Source organism: Corylus avellana, chromosome ca8, assembly GCF_901000735.1.
Source record: "Corylus avellana chromosome ca8, CavTom2PMs-1.0".
Classification (NCBI taxonomy): Eukaryota; Viridiplantae; Streptophyta; class Magnoliopsida; order Fagales; family Betulaceae; genus Corylus; species Corylus avellana.
Window position 1 is genome coordinate 22,138,691 of NC_081548.1, and position 14,600 is coordinate 22,153,290.

Consider the following 14,600-nt stretch of genomic DNA (forward strand, 5'->3'; position numbering starts at 1 on the left):
GTCCGTCCTTGTTTTTAGAGAAATGGCCGACGTGTCCTCGGGACTGGGGCGGAAATTGGAATGCATTTTGTCAACGGTGCGTTTGTTTGGTTTTATTTCTCTCTCTCTCTCTCTCGATCAGAAACACTTTTGGGCGTTTGCTGTGGGCGGTAGTTTTGTTACCCGCCAGTGGGGAAGGGAATGCAAGCATGGCTTGGTCAACGTCAGATTTGATTTATCCGCCGAGCAAATTAGCTACGAGCAGATGTTTTTAACTGAAAATTTAAATTAAAAACAAAAAAAACAAAAAAACAACCATATATATTATTAAATTTAAATGCATCTAAAATAAAATACGTGCACCTTTAATCTCACAATATTTTTAACAAAACATATTATTATTACATGCATTTTAAAAAATACATATAAAAATCACATATATTTTGCACACATGTCAACTTGGTAGATTTGGAGGAAAGAATTTCTTCCGACCTAATTTTAAAATAAAAAACTTCATACTTTCTAAAACACGAATTATGTTTTTCTTAATCTCATTACAAAAATATTAATATAGTATATAGCATGAAAGAGTAATGTTAAATATCACATATTTAATTCACAAATATTTCCTAATGCTGATTTTGTAATCCCAATCAACCCTTCGATCAATTATTGTTAAACAAATACACAAAATTTGTTAGGTAACATTATTAAATAAAAATGTGATTTCTATTTTTCTCAATGTGAAAACGGTTTGATTTGTCATGTCATTGTTTCATGCTATAAGTATTATTTGATTATGAAATGTGATACAATCACAACTTAAACTCACTTTTAGCTCAACTTCTAGACTAAATTTCTTTCTCTCTTTAGTTTAAGGCTCTCTCTCCTCTACAAGCAGTTTTTAAAAAAAACTTAAGAGAAAAGTTTGGTTAAAGTTAGGTTTAAGCTGTGCCTTTGTTAGTTTCCTTTTAATATTTAATACTACTCTTGGGAAAGTATTTCAATTTGGACTATAAATTATTGAGCACATGAGATTATTAGGCTTCATTTCATTTATAGCATGAAATGTGTTTTATTTCATTAGTGTAATATTTTGCAATTCCTCTAGTGCAAAATAAAAAATAATAATGATAGAAAACAACAATTTTAACAAACAAAACCTAAAGAACCTGTCTACTAATAAACTATTTTTTCACATTTCAATATGGCTTTGCACCTCCATGGGATTCTTTCTCATATTTATTGATCTTTTAATCAGTTAGAGCATTCTTAGTGAACTAACAAATTTTTAGCTAAAATTTAACTAAAAAGCTGAAATTTTGTTTAGGTTAGCTAAAATAGCTAGCAACTCTCCAAAAGCATCCTACATCAAATTTTTTAAATATTCTTATACCCCATTTTAAATATCCCTCTTTATTCTTGTTATTCCCCAAATAACCAAGAATATCTAACATTCATCATCAATTGTACAAGTCAAGGGTAAATCTGAAAACACACAAAAAAACACCATCCTTAAGAGGGCATGATCATCTTTTTGTTTATCTTAAGCATTTACATTGGGCTAGCCACTTTGGCTAACTGCTACTGTTAAGCATTGTAACTCAACAATGCATAAGAGCATCAGCTTAAATAGTTAGTCAAAAAGTGCAATTTTTTATTTTGGCTATTGCTTTTTTTATATATGCTCCAACATATTTTATAATCTACTCTCTATTTTATTTAAATATTATTTTTTTATTGTTATGTTCCCCTCTCTTTCTCTATAGTCTTCCGTCTCTCTCTCTCTCTCACCGAAAGCTACAAGCCCCAATTCCACCTCCTCTTTCGACTTCACTCTCCATCTCCTCAAACACTTTATCTAAAGCAATTCAAAAGAGAAAAGGCAAGGACCAATTCTAACTCATTCTCATTCACAATGGTAACAGGTTGAGAGTGGGGAGAGTTCAAACCCATAACTCAACAGTGGCGGAACTAGGATTTATAGAGTGAGGGGACGAATTTTTTTTTTTAGATACATTAGGAAGACATATTATAAATACAAAAGTGTATTGATACATATAATTTATGTGTGTTTGTGTGTATTTACATAAAATAAAAGCATATAAGTCTTAAATTTAATCTTATAACATCACAAACATATAATAATATAAACAAATAGCAAAATAAACTAAACATAATTTATTGGGTCCAAGAAAAATGTAGCTTTGAATATGTAGGGAAACTAAATAAATGGGGGTATTTGAAGTTCTTTTGTAAAAAAATGTTGGAAGAGAGGACAAAACTTAAAAAAATAAATAAATTAAAGGACACAAATATAATTTTGGGGGGACAAAAGTATAATTTTGAGGGAATAAATTTATAAATATGCATACTTTAAGACACTTTTTAAAATTTTTGGGGGGACGAAGGGTTGGGTCCGCCCCAGTCAATAGTAGAAGAAGACAAAGGAGGGAGATAGAGAAAAGGGCGGGAGGAACAGAAGAACAAAAGGAAGGGCGAGAAGTTGTGTTTCAGAGGAAGAAAAATCAATAGTTATAAATAATATTTTATTCATTTAGTATGTTAAGTAAATAGCAAATTGCTATTCACTGTAGCAATTAAGGTATTATAACTAATGTGAAACTATTATGTTTGAGCTATAAAAAAAGAAGAAGCAAAAATAACTAAATATAGCTAATATATCTCTTTTAGCTAAGTTAAGAGTGTTAACATTCGACTCAACAAACTAAATAATACATTTTTTATTTTATTTTAGCTACCTACTTTTATTATTATATTTAAAATATTATTTATTTATCTATTTTAATTATTTCCAAAGAGAAGAAAGAAATAAATCAATTTTTGATTTTATTAATTTAAAATATGCATCGTTGAGCTATGATCATTATAGCCGCTAATAATTTATTTAGCCAAAGTTGATTAAAAATATATATATATATATATATTTAGCCAAAGTGACATGGCAGGTAAGGATCCGCTTAGGTGCGGCAGTTAAAAACTACGCACCTATGCTGTTAAATCTACCGATGGTTGGGATTACATAGAAAAAAAAAACAAAGGTTACCAAAAAAAAAAAAATTTAAATGCAACATATGTTGTTAAAACAATTGACGGCTCATTTGACCTAAATAAGCTTTAACGCCGTTTGTCTTGCAAAACCCATTTCCTTCTATTGCCTTTCAATCACACAGAGCGAGAGAGAGAAGAAGACGAAGGTGAAGGGGAGACATCAGGTAAAGGAATTTTTTTTTTGTTGGTGATTTTGTTTTCTCTCGTTCGGTTGTGATGGGTGTTGATTTGGTGATGATTTGAGAATGAATTTTGAAGCGTGAGAGAATGGGTTTAGAGAGAGAAAGGAAGAGATTTAAGAGAGAATAATAGATGGGTTGAGAGTTGGAGAAGATTGAGGGATGAGAGAGTGGCCGGCGGCTCGGCCACTGTCTGCACCACCTAGAGCAGCGGTGGGTGGGAGGTTTCAGAGAGAGAGAGAGAGAGAGAGATATATGAGGGAAAGGGGGAGAAGAGAGGGGAGGTGGTAAGAGAGAAGTCTCTAGGCTGATGGGCACCATCCCTCCGGCGATCTCTGGATAGTGATTAATTTGAAAATGGCAGTTCAAAACTTGGCCTTCCATTATAAATTTTGAAAGAAATAGAAGATCAGTGAAACTGCTCAGTTTTGAGAAGCTCAGTAGAAGAAGGTTAGAAGGTTAGAAGAGATATCAACCAGGATTGGACGGCGTCAAAATCAAGTTAGCTTTAGAAGATTTTAATGAAAATAAAACGACACAGTTTGGTTAAATCTCGGCCTTTGTTTTGTTTTGTTTTTTTTTTTTTTTCTATTTAATAATTATTGTTATATTTGGTTCTGCACTACGGAGCCCTAGCTTGTTTGCCCTTCTTCAGAAATCGACTACTTGGTTGACCATTCAATTCAAGGCACATAATCAACGGGTCCGAAACATGCTCTTCTATGCCCTTGCAGTGACTTTGCACTTTTAATTATTTATCTTTCTTCTTCATACCTCCCTTCTTCAACCTATCGGCCATGTTCCTATAAAATTTGTTTATTATTATTTTTTTTTTCTGTTTATTTGCTCAATTATCAAGCTCGTTTTTTGTGTTACCTGTTTAAAAATTGGATCTTAATTCGTTGGCGTTTGACAGATTTATTGCAGAGTTGGAGTTAAAGCATGGAGGGGACTCCTAACTCTGGTTACGAAGATAGACTTAAAAAGTAAGATTGCATTATCTGTTTGTGCTTCTGGTCTTTTTGAGTTTTCACATATATTTTCTGGGCACTGTTTAAAAAAGGGTATTAGAGTGTTTGCATTATCTGAGGCTTGAATTGGAGCTTGGCACTTGTAGATGTTCCAGAACTCAATGGAGGACACTGAATTTTATGAAATTTAAGAATTTAACTTAGTCTGACTGCTCTATTACCTTTTCTTTTTGTGGTTGTAGAGAGGCTCCTCAGCTAACTGCACTGTTGAAAGAGATGAAGGAAGGATTAGATGCAGTAAGGAGTAAAATTGAAGGTTTAACTGCTAAGGTAGGAATCATTGTGAGTCCAATTTAAGTATAGGATACAATCCTGCCTATAAGTGCTGAAATTGTTTTAAGGTAGTATCATCATGCATGCTTTTGTATGGTAGTTTAACCTACATGCCCTTCACTAATTTGGCTCTGCAGCATAAAGCACGGGCATTGCAAGTGAAAAAAAAAATTCCAATTGTTTTAGTTGTTGATGACTGCCCTTTTTCCGCTTTACAATTGGTAATTTGTCAAGCAAAAAAATAGTAGTCATTAGGGCGGTTGAGGACTGCCAGTTTAATGTGCTTTTTTTCAAATCCTCCTTCTTGAGTTCTCTCTTAGATTGGGCTGTAGCTTATGGTCCTAATGTTTCCTTCTCGAATCTTGTAGATCTTGTTCACTTTTTAGACATCAGACACTGCTAGGGCGGTTGTTTTCTCGTGTACTTTTTGTGTACGAGGGCTTTGCCTTTCTTTTAATAAATTTTTATTCATAAGAAAAAAAAAAGTTATTGAGAAGATTAATTTATTCTTTTTTCTTGTCTCATGTATTAGGTGAAAGCAAATCAATTTCCGACGGTAGATGGGATAAGCTATCTTGAAGCCAAACATTTACTTCTCCTAAGCTATTGCCAGTCACTTGTCTATTATCTGCTTCGTAAAGCAAAAGGGTTCTCGATTGAGGGGCATCCTGTTGTTCGGAGCCTAATAGAGACAAGGTTGTTTTTGGAGAAGGTATGAATTTGTTTCTGTTTCTTGTTATCCATGTTATAGCATGCGTTCTGCCAATAACCTAATTGTCATCTTTCTGTTTATGACAGATTCGACCAATTGACAAAAAACTCCAGTACCAAATCCAGAAGCTCACAAGGGGTACTGTGGGTACAACAGAAGTTGTAGGTCTGAGTGAAAAGGAGTCGGGTACCACTCAGAAGACAGAGGATCTGTTGAATTATCGTCCAAATCCTGACATGCTTGTTCCCAGATCAGATATGACTCCTGGGGTGAGTCAAGATATTGAAGTATCAAGTTCAGAAATTGCATTCGTCTTCTTCTTTTAGATTATCATTTACTAAACTGAGAAACAAATTTGAGGTTTTTGTTTTCTACGTTTATGTTTGTATGTTATAGGAAGACGGAGGTGTATATCGACCCCCCAAATTTGCCCCTACTTCTATGGAGGAAGGTAAAATCTCAAAGCAGGAACGAAATGCCATGAGAATGGAGAAACAGATCCTACGACAATCCAGGCAGAGTGAATTTGTGCGTGAGCTGATGGATGATATGGAGGGGAGACCCCAAGAGGTTAGTTGTGGACTGATTTTGGTAGGGTCACTAGGCATGAATGAATTCATGTTCAATAATTGGTGATCTATTGTTTGTTGATGGTCAAAATACAGGTCAGAGAAAGTGTTGGACCTGAAAGTAGGGAGCTGTCTAGATATATGGCAAAAATGGAGAAGCGTGCACAGCAAGAAGAGGAACTTTTTATTCGTGCTCCCATGACAAAAATGGAGAAAAAGAAGGAGAAACATTTGAAGAAGTCAAGAAATGGGTATGCAGAACAAAAAATATTGGGTCTTTAATTGGTCTTCTTAACTAATTTATAGATTTGTAAAGTTCGTTAAACAAGAGGATGTTTGGTTGTTTATACTGATTTTTGTTTTGACTGTTTTTCATCTGTTTATACCAGGTTGCTTGGCCTTACGGAAAATTTCTATGATGAAATCAAAACCTTACCCCTGGATGATGATATCAGTGAGCAAGCGACAGGCGTCAATTATGGCAGCAATAGAATGGGGAAATTTAATAAGCGCAAGGTATCTCAAATCTAATAATTGGCATTGTTAAATGGAATTGAATGTCCTGTTTTTTCAAGTGTTTTGCTTCTATGAAGTCACATTTCATAGAATTTTTATTTACATTTGTACTTATTATTGTTTTTATTCATTTGAAATATTTTGTGTGAAAAAAATCCTTTACTGCTTATGAGCTATGTACTGACCTTTGCCCCATTTGCAGAGGAGACATTGAGGGACAGCAAAAATCTTGGATTTTTTGAGCAATTCGGATTTAAAACTGCATGGCAGTTTGGTGCTGGTGGAGGTAGTAATTTAAGGTTTAAATAGCCTCGTATGGTGCAATTTTGTTTATTTTAAGTGATGTAATTTGTTCCATGGCAGCTACCTATGAGTATTGTAGGAGGACTAAAAACCCCAATTTTCGTGCTGAATTTAATTGTTCGATTGAGATGGTCATTCGCGAAATGTTCCAGTAAAAATCTTGGTATATCTGGAGCATGGACTGTTAGTCTGTTAGATTCCTAGATTGCAACAAAGATGCTCATATACTAGGATTTGTCAATTATTGTTGACATTCTAATTTTCTTGCAAAAACATAAACTTGGATATTTTTAGGAAAAGCCGAAACACAATTTCCAACCTATTAGCTTGGTGGAGCTTACAAAATTGTTGTCAAAGTCCTAGCTAACAGGTTGAATTTGGTAGTGGAGAAGATATTTCCAAGCCTCATAATGCCTTCATTAGGGCCATGCAAATTCTAGATTCTATTCTCATCGCCAATGAGTGCCTTGACAGGATTAGATCCAAGGATCCAGGTGTGCTTTGCAAGTTGGATATTGAAAAGGCATATATGATCATGTAGGTTGGAAATTTTTGTTGTATATGTTGAGGAGATGCGGTTTTGGGGAGAAATGGTGTAATTGGATAGAACATTGTATCTCTTCAATTCGCTTTTTTGTTTTGGTGAATAGCACTCTGACGAGGACCCTTTATCTCCCTTACTATTTGTCATTGTTATGGTGGTGTTAAGTAGAATAATTTCTTCTACGGTGAATGAGCGTCTCTTATTAGGTTTTTGGGTGGGGTCTAGGAATGTTGTTGCCTTCAACATCTCACCTTTTGTTTGCGAACGATACTTTAATTTGACTAGCATCTTAGGTACTAAGCTTTCTTCTCTACCTATGAAATATCTAAACCTTCTGTTGGGAGCTTTGTTTAAGACCGAAGGCATTATTGATAAGATAGAGCGTTGTTTAGCTAGATGGAAGATGATGTATTTGTATGGGTGAGAGGTTGGTGTTGCCAGTCGGCAGTCGCATAAAAAAGTTGTGGTAGGACTTTTCAAGGGATGGTATTGGTGAAGAGTTCAAATTTCATTTGGTTAGTTGGTCTTAGGTGTGTAATCCGATCTTAGAAGAAGGGTTGAGGGTCTATATTTTACTTCTGTTCAACTGAATTCTCTTGGGGAAGTGGCTTTAGTGTTGTGTTCAGGAGAGAGAGAGAGGCCTTATGAAAAGTGGTTGTGGATTATAAATATGGCAGTGCGTGAGGTGGGTGATGTTTTAATGAGGTGCATGGGGCTTTGGAAGAATACCAGGAGAGAGTGGGAATTTTCTAGTCATACTAGATTTGAGGTCAGTGATGGCTGCATAATTAAATTTTGGCATGACGTGCGGTGTAGGGATCAAGCTCTTAAAGCAGCTTTTTCAAAGCGGTTCACAACTGGGAGGTGGATTTCTTTACCTTATTCTTTAATTTGTTGTCTCTTTTAAATTGAAAACAGGGTAGTGAAGACCAAATTTGTTGGGAACCTTCCAAGAAGGGGTTGTTTGATGTTAAATCTTACTGTAATGTCTTTCCATGGTAGCACTCATTTTCTTTGCGGAGTATTTTGACGGAATAAGGTCTCTTAAGAGTGACATTCTTTGCTTAGTCGACTGCTTTAGGGATGATTCTAACCATAGATAATTTTAGAAAATTGCATGTCATTGTGGTTGATTGGCGTTGTATATGCAAGTAGAGTGGAGATTCATTGGACCATATTTTACTACATTGTAAGATGGCTAGTGCTCTATAGAATACCATCTTTAGCCTTGTAGGATTGGTGTGGGTTATGCCTAGTGGTGTGGTAGACTTTTTCGGTTGCTGAAAAAGAGTATTTTGGTAGGTTTCAAAACACCATTATGTGGAAGATGGTTCCGTCTTGCATCATGTCGTGTCCTTGGAGGAAGAAAAAAAAATTGTGAGTTTGGTATTTCTAATAGCTAGGGTGAAAGTTCCTCTTTACAGTTTATAGATATGCAATACTATCTCTTTCTGGAAAGTTTTTGATTTTCCTTGGAACCAAACAAAGGTTTGAATAGTGATTCCTATTTCTAACTTCTCTTTGAGAATAGTCTGAGAATGGCGATTTCGTTGATTCAAGTCTTCCAATAGCCTTAGGCCTCCTAATGAAGAAGATGCTTCTCGTGTTTTGTTCAGAAAGACGATTCACAGAATCTCAGCCATATAGTGTGTTTTGTTCTTCACTGAAATCAACGCTTCTTGTGTTTGAATCGCAGCTCGAAGAAGACGAACCCACCAAAGAAAAAGTTAAAGAAATTATAAAAAATAAAGAATAATGAAAACAGAAGGTTAATAAACTCGAGAATTTCGTAAATCAATATCCCTATTTCACATCCCTTTCGCAAGAAGCTGATTGTGAATGATATTAACAACAAAATTGCATATCCAGATTGTAATCGTTGTTCCGTGGGATAGGTTCTCTACATCCAATAAAACATAAGTTCATTAATTGCAATGGGAGAAAGATTTTAAAACTACCTTGTCCATAAAATGGAATTATTATAGGTGCAAGGGATATACAAATGCATCTTTTAACAACAAAAACAAAACAAAAAACATTACCCAAGGCCTGAAAAATAATTACATTCCAATCTCACCTAAAGAAAATAAATAGTCAATGTGATCTTCATTAAAAGAGCAGATACGATCTCAACGCTGAAGTTTCCATTAGCCAACGGAGAAGAAACAGAGGTCTCTGAGGATGGAAGTCTGATTTTTCGTCCTTTGTCATCGGAACAGAAAGGCTAGCATTTTGCTCTGGAAAGGGTTCAACAAACGAATGGCGTTGCAATATGTACAGTTGGATAAAAAGTTTGATGTGAAACTTCATAATTGTAAAGTCAACTATCATCAGAGCCCTGCTTGGTAGGCTGGGGTATGTTGTACAGAATAAGACCTAATACCAGAATCACACTGCCTAAGAGAAAAAAGGGGCTCAAGCTTGTGGCCTCCGGAAGATATGGCAATGGGAGGGAAAGAATATAAATTGAAATTGGCACTGCATATTAAACAAAAAGCCCCCATTAGCAAAAAGGTTGTAGAAAAGCCTTGATTTGTAAACACATGCAATGTATAAGCACACGTGCACATATGTACACATGTACAGGGGGAGAGAGAGAGAGAGAGAGAGGGAGAGCACCTGACAACATCACAGCAAGAGAAGCAACAACTGCAGAAGAAATTTTTACTACGTTTAGCAAGAAGATGTTGAAGGCTAAATTGGTAGCTATATAAAGCAGTGGAAGCAACGGAGCCCCATCACAACCTGAAACAAGAGACAAATGTAAAGTGATTAAGAACTTGAGAGAGGACAAAACTTTGTAGAAGCACCATTTTTTTCCAAGGAAATGGAAAACCAATCCAGCAATGAATAGTAATACTAATACACCAATACAGTCACTTTCTGAATCGAACTACACAAAAGTTCCCACTCGCTAATCTTTAGGCAGTACTCCACCTTTATTTCCAATAGTATGGAATACTATCTCTTATTGTAGAATCACATGCTTCCAATATCCACAAAGCATGTGTCTAAATTTCATCGGACATGTAGTAGGAACATCTTTTGTTTTGTGAAATAGAATCATTTCATGACATTGGGGGGAGACAAAATTTGAAAAGAATTATTTGTTTGCCACAATGCAACTTTATAGCCATGGTGTTGGACACGGATTTCTTCAATAAATTTGTATTGTTTGACAAGGAGCTTAACTGATATTAAATTTGAGAATGTCCTAAATAGAGTTGGAGTGTATATAAATATTAATAACCCTCATCTGTATCCAAGGGAGATCTACAGTTTCCAAGTACCTCATATGTTATGCCTAATCACACAGCATATTGGTGGTTTGCATGCATAGGAAAACCCAAATGCAAGACCGGTATAAAATTACAGAAAAAAATAACCAGAAGTACCATACCAGGTGGATTGGCTCCGAAATTAAGAAAGCAACCAGCACCACTTTTCAGATAAGAAGGAAGTTGGTCAAATGGTATGCCCTTCACCTTTGACAGGAAAGGTAATAAGAGAAGCACAAAAAGAGCCTACAAGTCAAACAAAAAGTTAGAATTAAAAAAAAAAAAAACCAAAAATATATTTTATTCAGTATTGAAGATCCTGAACATCAAATGTATACACATTATGTCAGATAAACAAGCTATAAAGAAAAATATTTCCCTTTTAACTTATTTTTACAAAGTAAAAGCTTTATCCATTTTAAACCAAAAGAACAAGACAGAGAAGTGAGAAAAGCAAGAATCAAGGGAAGCCTGGTGCTGTGCAAAACCTTTAGGTGTTACAGAGAGAGAGAGAGAGACTTTTTTGAAGTTTCATTTGATCAATAATGCATCCTAATCCCAATCGCTGCTTCCATGATATTGCTTTATTTATAATTTACAAACATAAAAACTCAGAGAACCTTATAACACTCATCTTACCCAACACAATAAAATACTAATATCTATAAAAAATTAATTTTTTTTTTTAAAAAAAAAAATTTCCAGAAGTAATGGAAATATTTCTTCCAAAAGTAAATAGAAATTCTAGACCTAACGGACAATAAGAATAATTGCCATTTGAAGTGCTAAGGGTGCTTTTCACTTAGGCTATGCTTGTGTTGTTTTGGTAGGAACTACTTAGCTGAGAGTATAAACATACTGCCCTATGAGCAGTGACTGATGAGATACTTTTTTTTTTTTCACATGAAATACTGGTGAGATACTTACAGATGACCGTTTGTGAACTTTTTATAGCAAGCCATATAACAATTACCTGGAATCCAGATCCAAAGGAATTGACCACAAATATGTCAAGCGACTTTCCCTGCAGGAAAATAGTTTTGATGACTTTGAGAAATTCCAATAAAAGATGCACTTACGTCAACTACAAAATGGTGATAAAACACAACAAAAAAAGTGAAGAATAAGAAGAAGAAATTGCCATACATCCAGGCGGGCTGCAGCGTCAATGAAAACATATTCCTGTTTCACAATAACAATTTCAAGTTTCATTAATTTGATTATGCAGAGTACAACTGAAATTATGATATTAGCTCATTGCCGTAACCTTGATAATTGATGCACCGGCTTGAAAAGCACTTGAAGCTATCATTAGTGCTGGCCATACAAACTCAACTCCAGATAGCATCTGACCGGCATTAGACCCACTGTAATGGTGGAAAACACAAATAATTCTCAGGAAAGAGGAACTAGATATGTAGAAAGCAAGTCCACAGGAATATTGAATATTTGATAGTTTATGAAAATCAGGCTAAATAGTACAGATTTCGCCAAGCTCCTTTATAGCAAACCAGAAACAATATGCAAGTATCTTCCAGCAAAGGACATGATTATAGCAAGAAATGCAAACATGTGATGACAGAAACTGAAGTTCCCTTTCTGTTTATAAGGATTATCTGCTGTGCAGCACCATTTGATACACTTCATGGTGTTTTTCAACATCATGAATTCATTCCTCAAAATTTATTCATTAAAAAAAATAAAAATGAATTCATGCCTCAAAATAAATTTCAGAATTATCCTATTTGGAAAATGCCTCATTGTCATCTTTCTCTTCTGGGGGGTAGTTGTAGGTATCTCAACAACAAAGTTAACAGAAACCAGAAGGTGGTCGGTGGTTGCTGGAAGCTCAATGCAGGGAGACAGGAATGCAGAAAAGGTAGTAGAATACCTGGCAACAGCCACCACCACGCCAGTTGCTAAAAGTATACAGCCAGCAATTTGATTAAATGAGTAACTTCTCCCCAAGAGAAAACTGGAAAAAGACAGCTGCCACACCAAAAATGTCTGCAAAAAAAAGGCACAAAAAGAAATATGGAAGAGACAACGTTATACCAAATATTACAGCAGGTTGCTCAGATGACTAGCAAACAGTTATTAACCAAATAAGAAGACTAGCATACAGTGATTGCATCAGTTTGTTCAATAATACTTCTCCTTCGTACTTTTTGACAAACTCTTTTAGCTAGAAAATATGTATCTTGTCAGTGCCAAGTAATTGCACCATTTTGTTCAATGGATAATGTATTTAGGGGAAAACATTTTCAAGGAAACAGATTCTTCCAAAGTCTGGTACTTTGTGAGTACTAGAAATCTCCATATTGTTCTTCTAATTTCTGTCATTGACACAGATGCTTAAGGGGGATTTCCCACATATGGGTCAGGAGGTGACTGGTGGGGTTTGCACAAAGATCCCACTTTGTGAAGCATTAGAGAAGGCCAAACTAGTTTCTCATCAGCGACATGTATCAAAATTACTCTGTGCAATCAAGAAGTCCTCTTAACTTTTAAGCATAACAAAAAAATACCTGACTCAGTATTGGTATGGCTGGTCCAGGAAGCATGGCTGTAGAAGATATATAACATTCAGTATCAAGACCATTACTAAACACCAAAAACCATACCACTCAAAATCTTCCCTCATCATTTTCCTTTGAAACCCCTTAAACCGGCTATTCCTTTTTCATACTTCATATCCAACAGAAACCAAACAATCCCACCCTATGCTATATAACGCATTGAAAACACAATCCAGCCTTGTACAAGTTTACCCGAACAATGTACTACTAGAAGAGACCTTGGGCTTCAATTACAGAATCCAATTAAAACGCATATTCCAATACCTCCAGCAGACATCCCAGTAGCGACGCCAAGAGCTTCTAAAATACCAATAGCCAAAAACCGCCGTTTGGGAATAGCAAGCATTTCATCGGTCACAATCCCCGCACGATATCGCACATACAATATCGAAAAATATATAGCCCCATACCTAGTAATCAAATCGAATCAAACCCAACAGAACATAGCATTACAATCACACAGTGTGCCATCTAAAAACTTATGAAAAATAAGCACTTAATTGCTTACCCGAAAGTTGTGAGCTGAGCTAGAAAGAAGGGGTAGTCCTTCATGGGAACGAGAGCGAGCTTGTAGAGCACGCGGTTGGCGACGGCTAGCGTTGCGGTGACTGCGGAAGTGACAATTAGATTTGCACTTGATCCGTTTGATGCCTGGACTCTGAGAGAAAGGTGGGTGCGTTTGGTAATGTGAGGAACCGGTGGGTTTGGAGGGAGTTGGCGACGGAAGAGGTTCGGGTTTTGAGGGAAATTAGGCATTGCGGCGGGACGGCAGCGGAAGGTTGTTGGGCCATGTAGGGTGGTGCGGCTATGAGGTCGATGAGATGGGAAGTGTAGGTGAGAGGAGTGAAACGACGACGTGTAAGAGAATCCCATGAGAGGGACAGAAGGATTCTGCTGAATCGAAGAAAATGAGGTGCTTGATGGAATATATCCTCTTCCTCTCTATTCCGTATCCGTTTCACCGCCGTAATTTAAAGTTCCTGCATTTAAAGTGTCGATAATTAATATTAGAGCATTTTATAAAAAGTTTCAATAATTCATCTTCTACAACATTAAGGCATTTGTTGGTTCGGGTGATAGGTATTCCCTTATTTTTACATAAGAACAGACTCTTACTAAACAAAAAAATAGCTATTTTATGAGAATAGTCATTTCATTCCAAGAGTCTATTTTACAACCCAAACGAAACCTAAAAATAATGATATATACTACATGTATATGTAGTTAAGTGGTCTCAACAAAATTTATGTGAGGCTATCTAGGACCCATATAACTAAGAAACATCAAAAAACTGAGAACAAAACTATATTATACAAAATAAGAGAAGCTTCGTACTACTACGAGGCCATAGGTTGTATAGCTATTATCTTCATATTTTGGCCTCTCTCGATAAGAATTTATGGCTTGATCCGTGTGTTACTATGTACTACCTTTCCATTCGGATTTCATATAAGTAGAAAGGTTTTTTTTTCGAGTAATGTTATACATTACTTCATTTATCTTTAATCTTTAAAAAGTTGATGTGACGTAGTCTTTTGTAATATTTAGTGCATGAGATTGATTTT

General features: G+C 35.6%; 2 protein-coding genes across 3 annotated transcripts; one reads left to right on the forward strand and one right to left on the reverse strand.

The window, feature by feature from the left end:
• Positions 1 to 3,120: 3,120 nt before the first annotated feature.
• Positions 3,121 to 6,769, forward strand: LOC132188993 (uncharacterized). Of its 2 annotated transcripts, none has more exons than XM_059603456.1 (9): positions 3,121 to 3,215; positions 4,147 to 4,216; positions 4,444 to 4,531; positions 5,067 to 5,246; positions 5,333 to 5,515; positions 5,643 to 5,816; positions 5,912 to 6,066; positions 6,205 to 6,331; positions 6,534 to 6,769. In XM_059603456.1, the coding sequence occupies exons 2-9, from the start codon at positions 4,173 to 4,175 to the stop codon at positions 6,543 to 6,545; spliced, it is 963 nt and encodes a 320-aa protein (XP_059459439.1). In that variant the 5' UTR covers positions 3,121 to 3,215; positions 4,147 to 4,172; the 3' UTR covers positions 6,546 to 6,769. The 2 variants fall into 2 exon arrangements, with proteins under 2 accessions (XP_059459439.1, XP_059459438.1); XM_059603455.1 differs by lacking the exon at positions 3,121 to 3,215 and adding an exon at positions 3,835 to 3,933.
• A 2,249-nt stretch (positions 6,770 to 9,018) lies between these two features.
• LOC132190460 (protein CLT2, chloroplastic) lies at positions 9,019 to 13,981 on the reverse strand. Its single transcript, XM_059605449.1, has 10 exons — positions 13,544 to 13,981; positions 13,300 to 13,445; positions 12,985 to 13,022; positions 12,348 to 12,463; positions 11,724 to 11,823; positions 11,603 to 11,638; positions 11,430 to 11,480; positions 10,579 to 10,702; positions 9,798 to 9,923; positions 9,019 to 9,656 (listed from the first exon to the last, which is right to left on the reverse strand). Exons 1-10 carry the CDS (start codon positions 13,906 to 13,908, stop codon positions 9,499 to 9,501), a joined length of 1,260 nt encoding a protein of 419 aa, XP_059461432.1. The 5' UTR covers positions 13,909 to 13,981; the 3' UTR covers positions 9,019 to 9,498.
• Between the last annotated feature and the right edge of the window lie 619 nt (positions 13,982 to 14,600).

Bases quoted from the DNA above. Each gene is read 5' to 3' on its own strand.
- LOC132190460 (XM_059605449.1), bottom strand. From the start codon at position 13,908: ATGGGATTCTCTTACACGTCGTCGTTTCACTCCTCTCACCTACACTTC. The intron at 13,446-13,543 runs GTAAGCAATTAA...TTTGATTACTAG, and splicing joins GCTCAGCTCACAACTTTCGG to GTATGGGGCTATATATTTTT. The intron at 12,464-12,984 runs GTATTTTTTTGT...TTTTTTTTGCAG, and splicing joins CCATACCAATACTGAGTCAG to ACATTTTTGGTGTGGCAGCT.
- LOC132188993 (XM_059603456.1), top strand. From the start codon at position 4,173: ATGGAGGGGACTCCTAACTCTGGTTACGAAGATAGACTTAAAAA. The intron at 5,516-5,642 runs GTGAGTCAAGAT...TGTATGTTATAG, and splicing joins GATCAGATATGACTCCTGGG to GAAGACGGAGGTGTATATCG. The intron at 5,817-5,911 runs GTTAGTTGTGGA...GTCAAAATACAG, and splicing joins TGGAGGGGAGACCCCAAGAG to GTCAGAGAAAGTGTTGGACC.